The sequence below is a fragment of the Sinocyclocheilus grahami genome, unplaced genomic scaffold (assembly GCF_001515645.1).
Source record: "Sinocyclocheilus grahami isolate Dianchi unplaced genomic scaffold, SAMN03320097.WGS_v1.1 scaffold384.1, whole genome shotgun sequence".
NCBI lineage: Eukaryota > Metazoa > Chordata > Actinopteri > Cypriniformes > Cyprinidae > Sinocyclocheilus > Sinocyclocheilus grahami.
Genome location: NW_015505563.1, coordinates 801,511 through 818,915, shown reverse-complemented (window position 1 = coordinate 818,915; position 17,405 = coordinate 801,511). Strand labels below are relative to the sequence as shown.

Here is a 17,405-nt window from a genome sequence, read left to right as displayed (position 1 = left end):
ATCTGTCCAGTTTCGTCTCCATGTTGAGTGTTTAAAGAGTTCACCATTGTCGTCTTCTGACTTCTGTACGGTCAAACTTGGTCTCTTAAACTCCAGATCATCAGTCCAACATAAATTGGCACCCCCTTTCTCCCGGTAACCTATTCATTTGGCAGCGATGCATGTCAATTTCAACTCAAACTCTTAAAATACACTTCACCTGCTTCACCATTGTCTCCATTAGGCTTCTTAGATCTTCAGACGGAGATTTGATGCTGTTACACAGCCTTTGTTTTGAATGGCAGCCAACAGCAAGAGGCCGTTCAGGCTGGCAATGAGCATGTAGCCGGCCAGGATTCCCGCTCTACACGTGAGGGAAGCGGATATGGAAGTAACAGAGTCTGAGTATGGTGTGCTTCCTCTTGCCTGGGCTCCGGCTCCTCTGTGTTGGGACCCTGCGCCCTCTGCCGCGGTTCACCCTCACACCACCGTGCTGATACGGTTGATAAGTTTGGATTTGGAGCTGCCGACCGTGCTGCTGTTGCTGGCTCCGCCTCCTCCTCCGCCCCCTGGGCCACCCGACTGCACCCCCATGGGTCCTGGGAGCTGCGGGGTCAGTGGTGAGAGCGGGGTAAGAGGGGTGAGGGGGGTATGTGGGGACGAAGGTGGAGGTAACGGGGAATGTGGTGGAGGAGGTGGGATGGAGGAGAGGGGTGGATACTGCGGGATGTAGTGGGTGGCACCCTGGGGTATGTGGCGGGCGGTGATAGCGGATGGTGCCTGAGGGGGCGGCGAGAAAACGAAGTGAGTTTGATGGGCGGAGTGATCCAGTAAGGGGTGTGGGCTGTGGGCGTGGACGAGATGGCTGTGGGCATGAGAGTGAACGTGGGAGTGGGCGTGAGGGTGGGGCTGAGAGTGAGACAGGGTGAGAGGAAGCTTGCCGGTAGGACCGGGCATCCGTACGTGGCGTATGGGATTGGGATGCATGTGGTAGAAGGTGAAAGGGGCGATGGGGGAATTGGGCGAATGCGGGGACAGAGGCGGAGGGGTGCAGGCCATATTGCCGTAGCGGCCTTGCTGCAGAGCATGATGGGATAGCTGCTGCTGGAACTGGGCGTGTGAAGGAACGGGCGGCCCGCGCCGTGGGAGGGACCCTCGATGTAGGGTATGATGGATAGTGGGCGGATGGCCAGGGGCGACGGCCTGCATATGGTACCGATGATGATGGTGGTAAGGGGGCGGAGGCTGGCCAAAGTTGTTGTGACAGTACTGAGCGTGCAGCGCTTGGATCTTGGATGGCCCACCTGGATCTGACTGGCTGAGGGCGGAGGGGGATGGAGGCGGCGGCCCTCCTGTAGTAGGAGGTGGCACGGGGGCCGGGTAATGTGGCCCAGGGGGAGTAAGGGGAGCAGGGGGTTTGGCACGCTTGCTCCCAAACAGAGAGCCCAGGAAGGAACCGGAATTGCTCCCTCCAGAACTGCTCCCCGGCCCCCCACCTCGATCGCTGATGCCAGGGACCCCGCCCATATTGCCTACGGCGTTGTGAAGTTGCCCCGGCCCACCCCCCACCCCTACTCCGGGGCTCAGGATGGGGCGGTGAGGCCGGTAGTCTTCCAGCCCATAGCAGCCAGGAACAGCGCCCCCCATGGGCAAGCGTTGATGCGGCTGAGGGCTGTTAATGATGGATCCCTGCAGTGTGCACAAACACACAAAACCAGACAGTCATTACACTGGAATAGATGGACAGTAGATGGACAGTGTCAGAACAAACGGATTACAAGTGACAGGCATTTCCCAGTTACTTTTTTCAAATAAATAATGCACGTTACTTCTTAGGAATACACCGATATTAAAATTCATTATAAGAAATAATGATTTTTATGTTATAACCAATAAATGCTCTCTATTAAAATTCTATACTTTTTTCTAATTTAAAAAAAGAGAAAAAAAGACTAAAACAAAGAATTTCGCCATCATGTACAAAGTTCAGTGTAAAAATAATATTATATTTCATATTTTAATTATTTAACAAAACATTGTTATGACTGAAATCACTTGCAGAATTTAAAATTAATAAATTTTATTTGTAATGTGTAATTTTAATTGCTTAACTATATATTATATAATTTAAATAACTTCAATTTATCGGTTAAGTTATAACATAAAATAATTATCAGCTTATTGATATCAGCCATAATTTTTGTAATGACACATTTCTAAAAAAAAATAATAATAATTTAGAGTAACAATTTATCTTGATACTTAAAAGTACATGCAGACAAGGCGTGTAACATCACTGTACTCAACATCTCCTGCACAGTGACAACCCAAAAAGCCTTTCAGCATTAGATACAAACAGCCTCAAGCAACTTACCAAAGTTAGAAATGACAGTGTCACTTTCAGAAGCCACAAAATCAGTCAGATAACAAAGTAAAGCTTCCTCATTATAGAGCCTCACTCATTTTACATGTATTTAAACATGCATCTAAACCTCTAAAACAGAAGCAGCCATCAGATACTGATTGGGGCCATTCATTTACCAGAGCAATGCATTAGTTATTAGCACCAGGCATAACCGATTAGACATGCTGCATGCAAAGCAAACACCAATTAAGTTTTTACACTATAAGCATTAAACATGCTGAACTTCACAACAATCAAAAATTCATGCAAAGCCGTTGTTGTTAAACACAGAAGTCTCATGCATTCAGGAAAGCTGAAACACAAGATCATTCAATTTCATTATGATTACAAGCCGTTAGCAGATCAGCCTGACTTACTTCTATAGTACTATCCAAAGAGCCAACGCTGTTTCTACGGCCTCGCTTTCCTGTACCCAACCAAGCACAGCAAGGTCAGGGTCAAAGGTCATGGAGAAAACATTTTCTAACATCTCAATACTAGGTGTTTGTCCCTGGATGATCCATTTACAATGAATAAATGTCTACTGACAAAACTCAACTTCACATCACTGAACTTGATATGGGCTGTGTTTAGAAAGTATTTAAAACAGTAGTGTTTGTCACATGACCAAATTACATTTATGTTTAATTCTGTGAGTTATCCTCTATAAAATGGCTATTTTGTATTTTTTATATAATTTTGTGTAAAAATATGTTAACACTTTGCAGCCCCATCAAACACCGACCTTCTAGATATTACTTAGAAGGTCAAAGTCAATATCATTGTATTGTGGGATATAGTCTGCTCTGTCATATACTGCACATCTTAACAAATGTAACATCTGTACATTATATGCACACAGAAATTTTGCATACTGTGACAGTGTACATACTAACAGCAAAAATATATATGATATATGATTATTCAAATCCAGACACTTTTCCAAGAAGCCTTATGCAAGGACATAATGTGCCATTAGAGGGCAGTGTCTGTCAAACTGTACTTCTTTATAGAAGTTCAGCACTTCAAAATTGTGCCAGAAGGCCTTTCATGATCAAACTATGGTGGACTTATAAATATTTACCCAAATGGAAAGAAGCCAAAAAACAAATTTAAATTAGGGCTGTCAATAGTTTATAAAAATAATACACACTCATTTATTTGTACTGAATCCAATTAATGTCCATATTTGAGTGAAACTGAAAAAAAAATGACATTGTGGCAGACAAGAAAAGCAATGAACAGAAAAAAAGGTGGCTTAAGAAATCAGACTGTTTGTTTTACAAAATAGGTCTACAGAAATCCATGAAGCATCCATAATTAAAATGAGCTGATTCTTATTGCATTGTTATGCTACAATTCCATTAAATGAACACATAAGACTGACAGCTGTAGTTTAAATAAAAGGGTTTTTTGTTGTGTGAATGTGTGTTGTACCTGTCTCAGAGAGGTCTCTCAGTGAGGAGCTAAGTGCTGTTCGTTTAAGCCCCTCCCCTGCAGTGTACGTGTCATCCAGACTGGGCCTACCCAGAGTGCCGTTCACAGCTTCAGTCTTCATTCCGCCAACCCCGCCCCCTTCTCCACTCAAGAGCCCTGGACGCATCACACCTTTCTGCTTCTCTAACTCAGCTATGGAGAAGAGAGACCAGGGGCTGCTGACTATTACCATAATGAACAATTTCTGAAATTTCAGCTTGCAAAGAGGAAAAGAACCTCATGCTTTTGATATGTCATGTGTGAAACAACAGGTAACATTAAAGGATTTCTTACACTCTACACGGTATTTCTCCATATCTTGAACCTCAGCGATGCTCTCACGCAGGTCGCTGGTGAAGCGTGTTCGGTCCTGCTGGCTCGGCGCATTGAACACAATCAGGACCTTACGCTCGCTGCCGGGCATCGCTGATGTCAGTCTGATACCGTGAGGATAGTCTGAGAGAGAGGGACAGAGATAGAGGGTAAATGCAGTCAATTAGAGAGAGACCCAGATAAAGAGGGATGTGCTGTGCCTCATGTAATTAGTTATAGATCTCTCATTCTGACAAAATCCACACAAGTACTGTGTTTCAGCATGTCAATGGGGTAGGAAAGATATATTTCATTAAAAAAATATGCTCTTAATCATGTGGAATTTTACTTCAAGCTAATTTATCTTCTTTTAAAGATGTGTAGATATTTTGTTAATAGAAAACAAGTGCAAAACAAAGACTGATGATAAATAGAAGACAGACGTTCCCAATTAACAGCACAGCCACAATAGATGGAAGAGGATTTTCAGATAGACATCTTTTTCTCCTTCATATACTGCTAAGAAACCAAAACACCACCTACATGAAAGCAAGGAAAGGGTAATGAGAGAGCACCTAGTGATGGAGTGGATGAGAGCAGAGTGTGTAAACGAGCTGGAATGGAGTGATAGTATAAATAAAGAAGGAGGGACAGATGGTCAGACAGATGGAGGGATGAATATACTTACAGGAGTTCTGGAACATATGAACCTGCATCTCCACCAGGGGAAAAGACTGTCTGAAACTGTACGTCACAGACGTCTTCTTCTTTTGAAAGATCTTTGTTACCTGAAGGCGGGAACGTACAGGATGTTAGGCTGTGTAGTTATCATCATTATACATATACATACTCTTAACACAAAATTGCTCAGATACATATGACTGAATGTTTTTTTTTCATTGTGCCTAAAAGCTGTACTCTAGACCAAAACTGGCAATTTTGAACAAACTAAAATATAATAGTCGTGATTTGTTTAATAATATCTACAAATAGGTATTTAAGGCCATTTGTAATTTCTATGGGTCTAGCTTCCGGTCTCATCCGCGTCCAGCTATTTTTAGCTGTACAAAACAGTTAGTTTTGCTGCCTGATATTGAAAATTGGTGTGTCTTACCATATTATTTTAATGTATTATTTTAATTATGAACATACTGGTTTGTAGTGCAAACAGTTTTACAGTTTACTGCACGTTGTTATTCTTCTAGTTATTTACCTATAGCGACTAATGAACCGGAAGTCTCGCCCATAGGCTTACTTTCGCTTTGAAGAAAAAGGTGGATATGCTAAATGTTCTTGATTTTTTCAAATGAAAAAAGTAGGCCTATTCATCTGGTATACATTTGCCGATGCAATATAATTATATAATTATAGTAAGTGCACATGACTTTAAATCAAGTGAAGACTCACCACTAGCAGGTCATTAAAGAGGAAGACCTCGCGCTGGTGAACTCCACTCCGCTGGGGTCGATTGGGGTCAGGGACTTCATACAGCTGACAACAGCACACTAGCCTGCGATGTGGCAGAGAAAGCACCTGCACACGCACAGCATATCAAAATACAGCTTGGTTTGTCTCACACTAAACCACACAAATAAACAAACTAGAGATCAAATGGCCTTTTTACTACAAGCTGAACAACAATATGGGGTTTCAACCAAAAGTATGACATGCATGAATGAAACATGGTTTGACTCACAGGTTTCTTGCCCACGATAACCCTCTCCACGGCCTGCACTTGAGACACGTGGTCATCATTTGTCCTGAGTTCCCATTTCTGAATGCGCTGGTAGATGCCCACTAACAAATCCCTGGGAATATCCTGTCCATTATCCACTCCTGCCAATGAAAAGAGGGGGAGAACGAACAAGAAACAGAAGGTGAAAACTTCTCTATTGTCTTTCATTGGAAGCCAAATATTAATTTGAAGACATTTTCAGTTTGGATCACCTCTAAGGTTCTTAATAAAATCCTCCAGCTTCATTTTCCTCTCAGCTTTGACGTTGGGGCTGTACATGTCTGTGTTGAGAAGGATGATGGCAAATGCCAGGATGAAGATCGTGTCTGGGTTCTGAAACTGGCGGACGAGTGCAGGGTTGCAGACGCAGTATCTCTGACTGTTAGAAAGAAAGAAGCTGATCCTCATGTGGAACTACGAAATGCAGAGAAAAGAGCACAGGGTGAGATGAGTGCAAAGTCTACCTGAAGGCCTCTACTAGTCTCTCCACCTTCTGGGCTTCCCCCTGAACCTTAATCTGAGCCTGAAACTTCCTCAGGGCATCATCCAGATCCATGCCTGAGAAATCCATCTCATCCAACACACAGCTGAGAAAGAAAAACAGAAAGAAAGATCACTAAATTCATCTGCCAACATGTTTGTGTTGATTTTTTAGCCAGTGTCTGTTTTTTTTTTTGCCTCCAGGCTGGTGTTAACAGCATATGGATGCTTTGCTACAGTCTGGGTTTGGAAGACAGAAAAACATCATTACTAACTCCAACACATCCTTGTTGAATTGTTTCTGTCGGTTTCCCAGAAACTCCCCGATCATCTGTCTACTTAGGCCTTTCCTCTCCAGGATGAAACGTGCAATGCCCACAGGTGTGTCTGAGACAAAACTCCTCTCTATCAAATACTGGATCCCCTTCTCTGGTTTCCTGGAAGACAGGGAGAGTGAGGATAAAACAGATAGGATGTGATTCATTCCAGTAAAACTTTAAACAACTGAAATAAAGGAAAAATAGACATAGCAACAACAGCCTGAGGGTAGAAAAATGTATAGACACTTCAGCAGAAATGAAATCTGACTCTTTGTATCCAATTGGATTTAGGTTCACATCTGTCTTTGGCTTTACTGCATTGTCTTTTATTGATCTCTGCCATTTGATCTTAAAATCCATTTGATTGCTTACAGTTCCATTTCCTCATCAGAATTAGATTTCTAAAGCACCCAGCTAAAAAGTTCCCAAGGTGCTAAATGATTTATAACACATCAATCTTGCATCATAAAATGTTACAGTTACTTTTCATTATGAATTATCCATGATTTATAATAGGAGTAATGTGTTAAAATAAAACTGTACTACCATAAATCAGCTGTGATCTTTAATACAGGTGTTAAGTCAGAAAAGAGGTTCAGAGAAATCACCCTGGGCCTGTCATCTCCTCAATATTAAGATGTAATAATGAAATACGACAGGTGTGATAAACCATATGGAGGAGATATCTTTAGATAAATGTCAATATATAGACCCATACACTTTTCTAACATCAAGATTTTAGGTTAATGTTTATATGAACTTATAAGAGACATATTCAGTGTCGGTCATCCTTATACGCAAAGTATGCAAGTTGCGTAGGGCTTCTAAACCACCATGGGCCCTCCTTGTTCCCAAAGATGATTTAATGTCTAGGGCTGCGCAATTAACAGATTTTTAGTTTCGTTTTTGATTTTAGCTGTTACCCTTCCAGCATAAAATCAAGTAATGTAACTGTTGTAATATAAAGTTTCCTGCTGGACGTACTTGATGAAAAAAACGTTAAAAGCATACTGAGCTTCAAAAGAGACATTGTTCACCAGGCAGCTTTCTGTGCATGTGATCCGAGACAGAGCAAAACACTTTGGGCTACTTTGGGCTTCGGGTATACATTCAAATGGACAAATAAACACAAAAGTATGTCAAAATGTCTGTTGTTTTGTCGAGTTTTCACTTAAACACAGTCAGTTATGTCTTAAGTGAACATAAACAGCTGGGAAAGTAATCGAATGCTTGTCAGTATTAGATCTGTGCATTCGGTCTTAAAGTGACAGCAGCCTAATAAACCTGTTAGTGCAAGTCAGTTAGTCAAACAACAAAAGAAACTGCTCTGAAAGAACTGTTTAAGGGGTTGGTGATCATTTTGGAATTTTTATGAATCCACTGACAGGGGCCCCCTAAAAAAAGTTTTGCTTTGGGCCCCCAAAAAGTGTGAAATATATATTGATATTGGTTATCATTTATTTTTTCACTATTTTAAATCAACTATATATATGTCTGTGGGATGATAATGCATTTTTAAAAGAACAAAAATTATATATAATTAATATAGTTAGATAAATATTAAATAAAACAATAAATATTAAGAATGCTCATTTGTGGAAAACTGCATGTTCTTGATAATATTTGATTTAAAATCATTATTTAAAAAAAGGGAAATTTTGTTTAAACTCACCATTTAAAATTTCAACTGAAACAGTACAATGTCAGTCCTATTTTGGTGAATGTCTCTTACTTGTTGAAGAGGTTCAGTCCGATGCGGTATTGCCTCCTTTGCACCACGTCATTGTTGAAGGCGGGTGAGTCCCAGCTATGCCTGCTCTCTCTCTGATAGGTCTGTTTTCCTAGAGGAGGCAACGGTTCCCTTAGACTGTCCCTAGACGAAGAGCCTGAGCTGCAGTTGATAGTCTCATTGGAGTTGGTGGTAGAGTTCAGGGAGTCGTTGTCCCCATCCGAGTGCTCCAGGCCAGTAGTGGGCAGTGGCGCGGAGGACGAGGAAGAAAGTGGCGTGAGTGGAGGCTGAGTGGGTGAGGGAGACGTGGGGTCTGGGTAGGGGTGATGGATGTGCGGCATAGGGTGGTGGTGCAACGGATGGTGAAGGTGTGGGTGGTGATGGTGGTGCATCATTGTGTGGTGTGGTACGTGTGTTGGAAGAGGGGAAGGGATGGGGCGACCCGGGGGTCGCGTCTGGCCCTGTGCCACACAGGGATTTGGCGTGCGAGGGACGGGGTTGTGTTTGAGAGTCCCTTGAGGTGATCCACCCGCCGTAGGCTCCTGCTCGTAAAGCAGCTGCCTGCTGAGGGAGCCTCGATCTGAACGGTCACTCATGTCAACAGAGCTGTCACTAGGTGGCTCTATGGTGAGAACGGGGAGGTGTGACCCCCGCAACCGGAAATCTCTGCATTCGGTGCATGGCGTGCTACGCCGGCTGTTATTGGTCCCACCGCCCTCTGTATCCCGGCTGTCTTCGCGTCCTCCGACCCCGCTGCTGACGCCCCAGTACTCGGTGTCCGTGCTGGAGGGAACCCGCTCGATGGATAGTGGAGAACACGGCATGCCGTCGTCCATATAAAGCGTGACGTCGCTGTACGAGGTAGCTGTGCTGTCCTCGTGCATAACCCCCAGACGTTCTTGCTCCCCCATGACCACCCTACGCGAGGTAGGTTTGCGGCTCCATACACACTCGCCAAAATCCTTGCTCTCCTCACCTCCTCCCCCACCATCCTGAGAGTCCCCTCGGCCAGACTGACACGTCAGAGTGTCGTCCATAGTGTCAGCCAGAGATGTCACCTGAGAGAGGAAGCACACAGCCATCGCAATTTTCACTAAAATTTCATGGCCCTCAGAATATTTTGTTGTATGAATATCTGAACATGCAATACATCACAATAAAGATCAGACCCTCTACTTTCAAACAAAAAAATCTGTTTTATTCTAACTTTTTCTAACTTAAGTTTTTTCATCAACACTTGAATGTAGGTAGGTTTCATAAAAAACAACATTTTGAGCAAAAAGCTGAGAAAATCTAATTTTTTTTCCGGATCTGCTAATGACCGTTGTGCCTGTTTATAAAGGTTTTCAAGGCTCCAGGGAGAATGTTTCTGCAGTAAGATGCTTTGGAAAAAAGTGTCAGCTAATTGACAAGTAACCAAATGTTCTTTTAGTGTAATGCTGTGGCTTGCCATTTAGAAATGAGGGAAATGATGCCTGAGTTGTAAGACCACACCATTTGTTTCAAAGGAAACATGAACAACAATTTTATACCAGTTCTGAAACAGTCTAAATCTATTCTACCCAAACTATATATATCTGACCTGTATTGAAATTAATTTAAACCTAACTTTAATCTAAGGGTTCACGCATCTGTCACCTGTTTGTTGAAAGCATCGTCTGCACGCGAGTACTCCTCTCTGTCTGAAGGACAGTGTGCAGGTGAGTCAGTCTCCTGCTGTGAGTCTGTGGTTCCTGTCTGGCTAGCTGTGCCCAGAGTCGAAGTGTGATGGCTGGTATATCGACCTTGCTGCTGCTGGGGTGTCTGGGGCTGAACCTATAGAATCATGAATAGTAAAAAGAGGAATTTATGGAAATTATGTAAACATCATAAAACAGAATTAAGATTTCACAGTCAAGCTGAATTTTCTACTTTTATGCAGGTTTGAACCATTATACTGTTATATTGCCTGTGGCTGTCGTTCGTCAAACGAATACTGCGAACGCATGTTTGACAGGATGATCCGGCGAGTCATTCGGCTTTCAGAGGCGGAACTGCGCAGCTGTTGAAAGTTCTTGTTCATGCGATACTGCCGGAACGCCGTCTGTATCGTGCGAGCCGCTCGTCTGCTCAGGAAGTAACCGCCATACTTCCTCTCCAGCATCTCCACCTAATGAAAAGGAAGATGGACAAACAGACAGTAAGAGAGCGTGAAAACGGAATAGAATTGAATAAAGAGTGCAAAAGAGAGAGAAAGAAGTGATACATTGTTTTCTTCAAACCTAATAATGTATAACGCATCTAAATGCTTTACTGGTTAAACCTGAAACACAAAGAATATAAGAAAATATTTATTTAACAGCAGTCTTTCTCAATTATTATTAAAAGAAAAAAGATATGGGCAGCAGTAATTCTGTAGATGTTGGGGTGTTGGATTATTTTCGCCACTCCTACATGAATGGATAATTTCACAATGCAGAGATCCTTAGTATTTAATATGGAAGCATAACAGCACTCTGTATCATAACTGCAATCCCATCTTTCATTATGTGAGATGATGGAGGTTTGGCTTCACATTAGCATGACCGGAGGCCATTATGTACACTCGAGGTGTGACTGTAGTTTAAAGCCTGTAAGATGGCCTCCATGCACATTAAAACACAAACACTTTGTGATAAGTAGATTTTCTATGGGCTGTTTGTGCCGCTGAGAATTAGGATAAACATTAATTAAGCACAAAACACTACAAAAAAGTAAACAGTGTTTGACAAACTGAAGATTTCCTTTCATTAATGATATTACTAGTATTACTGCTTTTTGAAGACACCATGATTTTCTTTACATTACTTGTGTTATTTTACATAAATATGATATACATTTATTTTCACACTATATACAGTATAAGAACACCATGCCATGACCATCTGATATAATCCTGGCTGTACTATGCATTGTTCCCACACATTTTTCAAAAGTTTTTAAATATTCATATTTTCTAAAAACTGCTTACCTTCTTTTTTCTAAGAAATTGTAATAAAAGTTTAAACTACTCAATGAGGTTTTCTTTTCTTTTTTTGCTTTATTATGCTATCAGGACAATTGTACCATCCTGAAATGTTTGGCTTTTTGCACCAAAAAGAAATTAGAACATGACATTCACAAATCACAAAAGAGATGTAATTTTTGTTTAATCTTTGTATATGTGATTTTCATTTTTAATGTTTTTTTGTTGTTGTTGTTGTTGTATGTTTGTTTAAATTAATATATCAGGACAAAAAAAGCATAATATCACTGACCCTTTTTCCCAATTTTATTTTATTTTTTTAAAGATTGTTTTAGATTTATGAGTGATTTCTAGTCAATAAAAAAATTATAATTTATATTATATTATATTATAATTTGTTCATTTCTATGACCAATCTCTAGGCCACTTTAAATCACAATTTTGAATTTCCATGACCAGGTGAACCCTTAACCACGGCAAGTACGAATGGGAACTCCAAGAGTCAGCTAAAAGACCTTAAGGATCATGTTTCTTGAGGAACGCAGATCCACACCTTCTTGTCCTGCAGGTCCGTGGAGAGCTCATAGCTGTCAGAGAGCGCTTTGCAGCGCTTGCTCTCTTCTTCCTCTTGCTTGCGGAGTGCCAGGCTGGCGGGCTGGTTGCGGGTCCGTTGCGCCCAGGTCAGGGTCGCTGGGCTCGAAGGGGCCACAGGAGGCTCCTGAGGGCCAGGAATGTTTCGGATGTTCCCGTAGCGCTCTGAGTTGCCCAGGTATGGGCCCTGACTACAGGTGCTGTCGGAAAAGCTAGCCGTGTCCGGACACTGAGGATGTCCCTCCACACTGAGACGAAACAAGATAAAGAGAGAGAGAGAGCGAGAGAATGAGCTCTAGGTCAACAACTGCCACAAACGGTCTTATCTGTTGACAAGTTGAGACTAAAACAAGTCTGTAATCTTGGCACTGAAACGGATCAGTGTAGACAAACATATTAGCACACTAACCAACATTAGCATTTCAAATGCCCATATGCAGCCCAGTCAGGACTCAGCCATCTGGCCGGAATACAGGAGAACGAGGGAGGAAAAAGAGAAGATGGAGGGAGTGTGAAAGAGGAACAGAGAGAGGACATGATGCATAGAGAAAGAGGCAGAGAGAAAAGGAGAGAGAGAGAGAGAGAGAGAGAGGGAGAGAGAGAGAGATGGAAGGGAAAAACAGTGGCATGTGTGGCATACTGTCAACGAAAGAAGCCAGGCATAAAAAAATTATAAGAATTGAGTCATTTGATGATGACTCAGAGAGAAAGAGAGACAGAGAAACACAAAAAAGAAGGAAACGGTGTACAAAGGTAAGTCAGACTTCAGTATCCCTCTCACGCTAAAGCAGGTGTACTGTACTGTGATGACTCACTTCCTGTTGCCAGTATTACTAAAGGAAACCACATTTTTGGCTTTTTGCTATTTCATTTGATATATGTATATTATCTTTAATATTTGTAATTTGTATTCTTTAGTCACATTTGATCTTATTCTTATTATTCTTTTTCAATTGCTGATTTGCTTTTAGTTATTGAAAACAGCTAATCTGAAAAGGCTGCATATGCACACTTAAAAAAACATTTATCTGGACAGGACACAATTCATCATAATAATATTACCAACTAGTGCTGCCAAACGATTAATCACATCAAAAATAGACGTTTTTACATAAAATAAATATTTACATACTATATGTATGTGTACTCTGTATATTTATTATGTTTATATAAATACACACATACAGTATATATTTTGAATATATTTACATGTATATACATTTATATTCTTACATTTTATATTATATATAAATACATTTAATATATAAACATAACATATTTTTCTTAAAAGTGCCATAGAATGGAAAACTGTATTTACCTTGGCATAGTTGAATAATAACAGTTCTGTACATGGAAATGACATACCGTGAACCTCAAACACCATTTGTTTCCTCCTTATTATGTAAATCTAGTGCATGCATAATAAGTTCTGAAAAATAGGCGAATCAGAACATAACACCAACTGTGACGTTACAGTCAGGATCTCCCATCCAGGTACTGTGGATAATAGCGAAAATGGCAGATCATGGAAATAAATGTTATGTTCCAGGCTGTACAGGGGATGTGAAGTGCAGGGATGGGTTGGTGTCTGTATTTAGAAAGGCACGGAAAATAAATAACACGTTCTAATAAAATAACGCAAGCCGCTAAAGGGACATGATAGCTGCTTGCTAGCGGTAGCCTGTTACATTACAGTACATAAGATTTCACTTACCACATAAACAGAGTAAGGAGAGATGACTGAGGATGATGGCGAATGATTTACAGATCCTGAGCACCACTGACAAGCATCTGATCTTGAAAAATGTGTGGTAAGTACTGCCGCTGTAGTTTACACAGAGGACGTGCAACCGCAAATCTCGAAAGTGAAAGAGCGATCATGCATTCGATCATGCAAAGCGTTCGTGCATATCTGCATATTAATAGCGGCTCCCTGATGCCCGCAATTTATATACAGTATAATTACCCAACGATCTTCCAAATAAGGTAAAAACAGACCATTTCATTATAGGGACAAATCCTAGGGTTGTAAATGGACATGTAAAACCATTTCTGGAGATTTTTTGCCCTTACCTAAGCCACATTCCTTCTATGTAGATAGAACAATTTAAAATATTGTATCAATTAGGGATGTTAATTTTAACCGGTTAATCGTTAACCGACCGTATAGAATTTTGACAGATTAATACAATCAGTTAAACGGTTTAAAAAGTAATTTATTTATTTTTTTCAGTAATTTATCAAAATATTTAAAAAGATTTGCTGCATGCTTAAAATACGCTACGCGTATAAAAAGGTGTGTTTTTTAGAGAAAATATAAGTCGCATTTTATTATTTCATTCAGAAATGGGCCTAATGCAGACGCAAAATGTTTACAAACTTTATAATAAACACTGTAAAGATAGCTAGGCTATTTTAATTCCCCTCACTCCACAACAAATCCTTTCAATTAACAGTGTTTAGAAAAGAACAAGAATTAAAAATATAAGAAGCTATAGCAATATAAACGACAAGCCAAAACGAATTCATTTAGGCTAAAACGAAACTGAAACCAATGTTGGGTCTCTCATTCGACACAAAATCAAATGTTTCCGTATTCGCGATGTATTTGAATGGCAAATTATTATTTATTATGTAGCCTACTTCACTCGCGTTCCAATATCCACGTAAAACAAAATGTTTTGCATAACATCACGGCGGTACGGTGATAACACTAAACGGCACAGATTTTACTACATATTTAAACTGAGCAGTGTGTTTTTTTCCCCATATGTTTGACTGACTGTATTTTTTTTATATATACAGTGGGTACGGAAAGTATTCAGACCCCCTTAAATTTTTCACTCTTTGTTATATTGCAGCCATTTGCTAAAATCATTTAAGTTATTTTTTTTTCCTCATTAATGTACACACAGCACCCCATATTGACAGAAAAACACAGAATTGTTGACAGTTTTGCAGATTTATTAAAAAAGAAAAACTGAAATATCACATGGTCCTAAGTATTCAGACCCTTTGCTCAGTATTTAGTCCGATAGCTCAGTTTGGCCAGCTCTAGGAAGGGTTCTGGTGGTCCCAAATGTCTTCCATTTAAGGATTATGGAGGCCACTGTGCTCTTAGGAACCTTAAGTGCAGCAGACATTTTTTTTGTAACCTTGGCCAGATCTGTGCCTTGCCACAATTCTGTCTCTGAGCTCTTCGGGCAGTTCCTTTGACCTCATGATTCTCGTTTGCTCTGACATGCACTGTGAGCTGTGAGGTCTTATATAGACAGGTGTGTGGCTTTGCTAATCAAGTCCAATCAGTATAATCACACACAGCTGGACTCAAATGAAGGTGTGGAACCATCTCAAGGATGATCAGAAGAAATGGACAGGACCTGAGTTAAATATATGAGTGTCACAGCAAAGGGTCTGAATACTTAGGACCATGTGATATTTCAGTTTTTCTTTTTTAATAAATCTGCAAAAATGTCAACAATTCTGTGTTTTTCTGTCAATATGGGGTGCTGTGTGTACATTAATGAGGAAAAAAAATTAACTTAAATGATTTTAGCAAATGGCTGCAATATAACAAAGAGTGAAAAATTTAAGGGGGTCTGAATACTTTCCGTACCCACTGTATATAGCCTAGCTTTATTATGTTTTTCTCCGCTCACAGAAGCACTGCCAGGTGCATGATGTGATATGACCATGTGAATCATCATGTTCTGTTGTTTGCTGCTTTTTGCACATGTAAAATTAATCCCCGGTATTAAACAAATGTTAGTATTTTTAACGGGTCACAGACACGTATCCTTTCTAATTTAATTCAATTCTAATTTAAAATAATCTTGTCGGTTAACGGTTAATAATCGGTTAACGAGCATCGGTTGTCGGTTAGGAAAAATAACCGAAATTAACATTCCTAGTATCAATGCACTCTATGGCACCTTTACATATATACATGTATGTGTTTGTATTTACATATACATAATAAATATACACAGTATACACACATATATTATGTAAACAAAAACTTTTATTTTGGATGCCATTAATCACGATAAATCGTTTGACAGCACTACTACCAACTTAATCTATTCTCTACGAGTTAAACTGGTTTCACCATAATTTTTCTAAAACGGAAATTCAATTTTCAATTTAGTTAACAGTTCTATAATATTAAGACATTGCAACAACATAAACAACAATAATATTAAAGTTATTGTTATGCCTAATAATAATGCATGTTTCATTGTTGAAGTCTAATGTAGTCTATATATATATATATATATATATATATATATATATATATATATATATATGTATGTATGTATTATTTACATTGGTTATCAGACGCTTAAAGATAATTTGTATTTGCCATAAAGAAGGAATATTGGTCAGTCTGAACACAGTACCCTGTGCGGGAGTTTAGTCTTTCGATGGAAGCGCATGGCTAAGGAGTGAAACAAAAACTCACACATGATGTCTGCAGCGGTGTGATAGGGAGCGTGCATTTGCGTAAGCGCTGCTGTGGGATCAGCAGAATCATGCCGGTGGGTTTCCTGATGACTGCATCGACGATCTGTCAATTACTGCAGTGCTGATGCAGTTTACAAGCAGTACAGTAGCAAAACACACACACATACTGTCTCTCTCGCTCTCTCTCTCTGTGCGTAACAAATCTCTTCACACCAGGGGACTGGTAACTACCAACACAGCAACAGCAAACCTTCAAAACAATCGGCTCTACACAGGGCTGGACGATATGGCCAAAATTTATATCACGATATATATCTCAATTTCGGTCGATACAATATAATTCCGATATCGATATGAACACTATTTTAAAATGCCTTGTAAAAACTGCGAAGAACGCCACAATAGATGTCTGTGCATACAAACTTATGAAAAATGAATTTGCCAAGTCTATGACACCTCATATAAAACCATATAATACTTTAGAGAGAAAAAACAGCACAAATAAATTAATGTTCACCTTTTATTTGTATTTAGCCTTCATACAAACAAGAAATGTGAAATCACTGTCAAATAAACATCTCAGACTCACCTAATTAATATTAATATATTTAACTTCAAACTATAGGCTAACATACCAGTCAAAAGTTTTTGAACAGTAAGATTTTTATTGTTTTTAAATAATTCTCTTCTGCTCACCAAGCCTGCATTTATTTGATCCAAAATACAGCAAAAACAGAGTTATTTTGAATAGTAAAATTATTTCAAAATGTTACTTTTCTATTTGGAAATATTTTAAAATGCAATTTATTCCTGTAATTTCAAAGCTATATTTTTTGCATAATTACTCCAGTCACATGATCCTTCAGAACTCATTCTAATATTCTGATTTGCTGCTCAAAAACCATTTATTATGTTGAAAACAGCCGAGTAGA

At 39.9% G+C, this 17,405-nt stretch overlaps 1 protein-coding gene across 4 annotated transcripts in view; it reads right to left on the bottom strand.

Annotated features, from left to right (window-relative positions):
• The window catches only part of LOC107549994 (IQ motif and SEC7 domain-containing protein 2), an 83,951-nt gene that overhangs the window by 2,483 nt on the left and 64,063 nt on the right, over positions 1 to 17,405 (bottom strand). For 3 of the 4 annotated variants that reach the window (XM_016231198.1, XM_016231199.1, XM_016231200.1), the window contains exons 2-15: positions 11,972 to 12,257; positions 10,384 to 10,584; positions 10,074 to 10,250; positions 8,439 to 9,493; positions 6,662 to 6,823; positions 6,371 to 6,493; positions 6,119 to 6,285; positions 5,868 to 6,007; positions 5,579 to 5,704; positions 4,860 to 4,959; positions 4,154 to 4,315; positions 3,821 to 4,012; positions 2,761 to 2,810; positions 434 to 1,668 (exon numbers count right to left, since the gene is read on the bottom strand). In XM_016231198.1, coding sequence (XP_016086684.1) covers positions 460 to 1,668; positions 2,761 to 2,810; positions 3,821 to 4,012; positions 4,154 to 4,315; positions 4,860 to 4,959; positions 5,579 to 5,704; positions 5,868 to 6,007; positions 6,119 to 6,285; positions 6,371 to 6,493; positions 6,662 to 6,823; positions 8,439 to 9,493; positions 10,074 to 10,250; positions 10,384 to 10,584; positions 11,972 to 12,257 — 4,150 coding nt within the window. In that variant the 3' untranslated portion in view covers positions 434 to 459. Of the gene's footprint in view, positions 1 to 433; positions 1,669 to 2,760; positions 2,811 to 3,820; positions 4,013 to 4,153; positions 4,316 to 4,859; positions 4,960 to 5,578; positions 5,705 to 5,867; positions 6,008 to 6,118; positions 6,286 to 6,370; positions 6,494 to 6,661; positions 6,824 to 8,438; positions 9,494 to 10,073; positions 10,251 to 10,383; positions 10,585 to 11,971; positions 12,258 to 17,405 lie in introns of those variants that run through there. The other variant, XM_016231201.1, reaches the window with a different exon arrangement.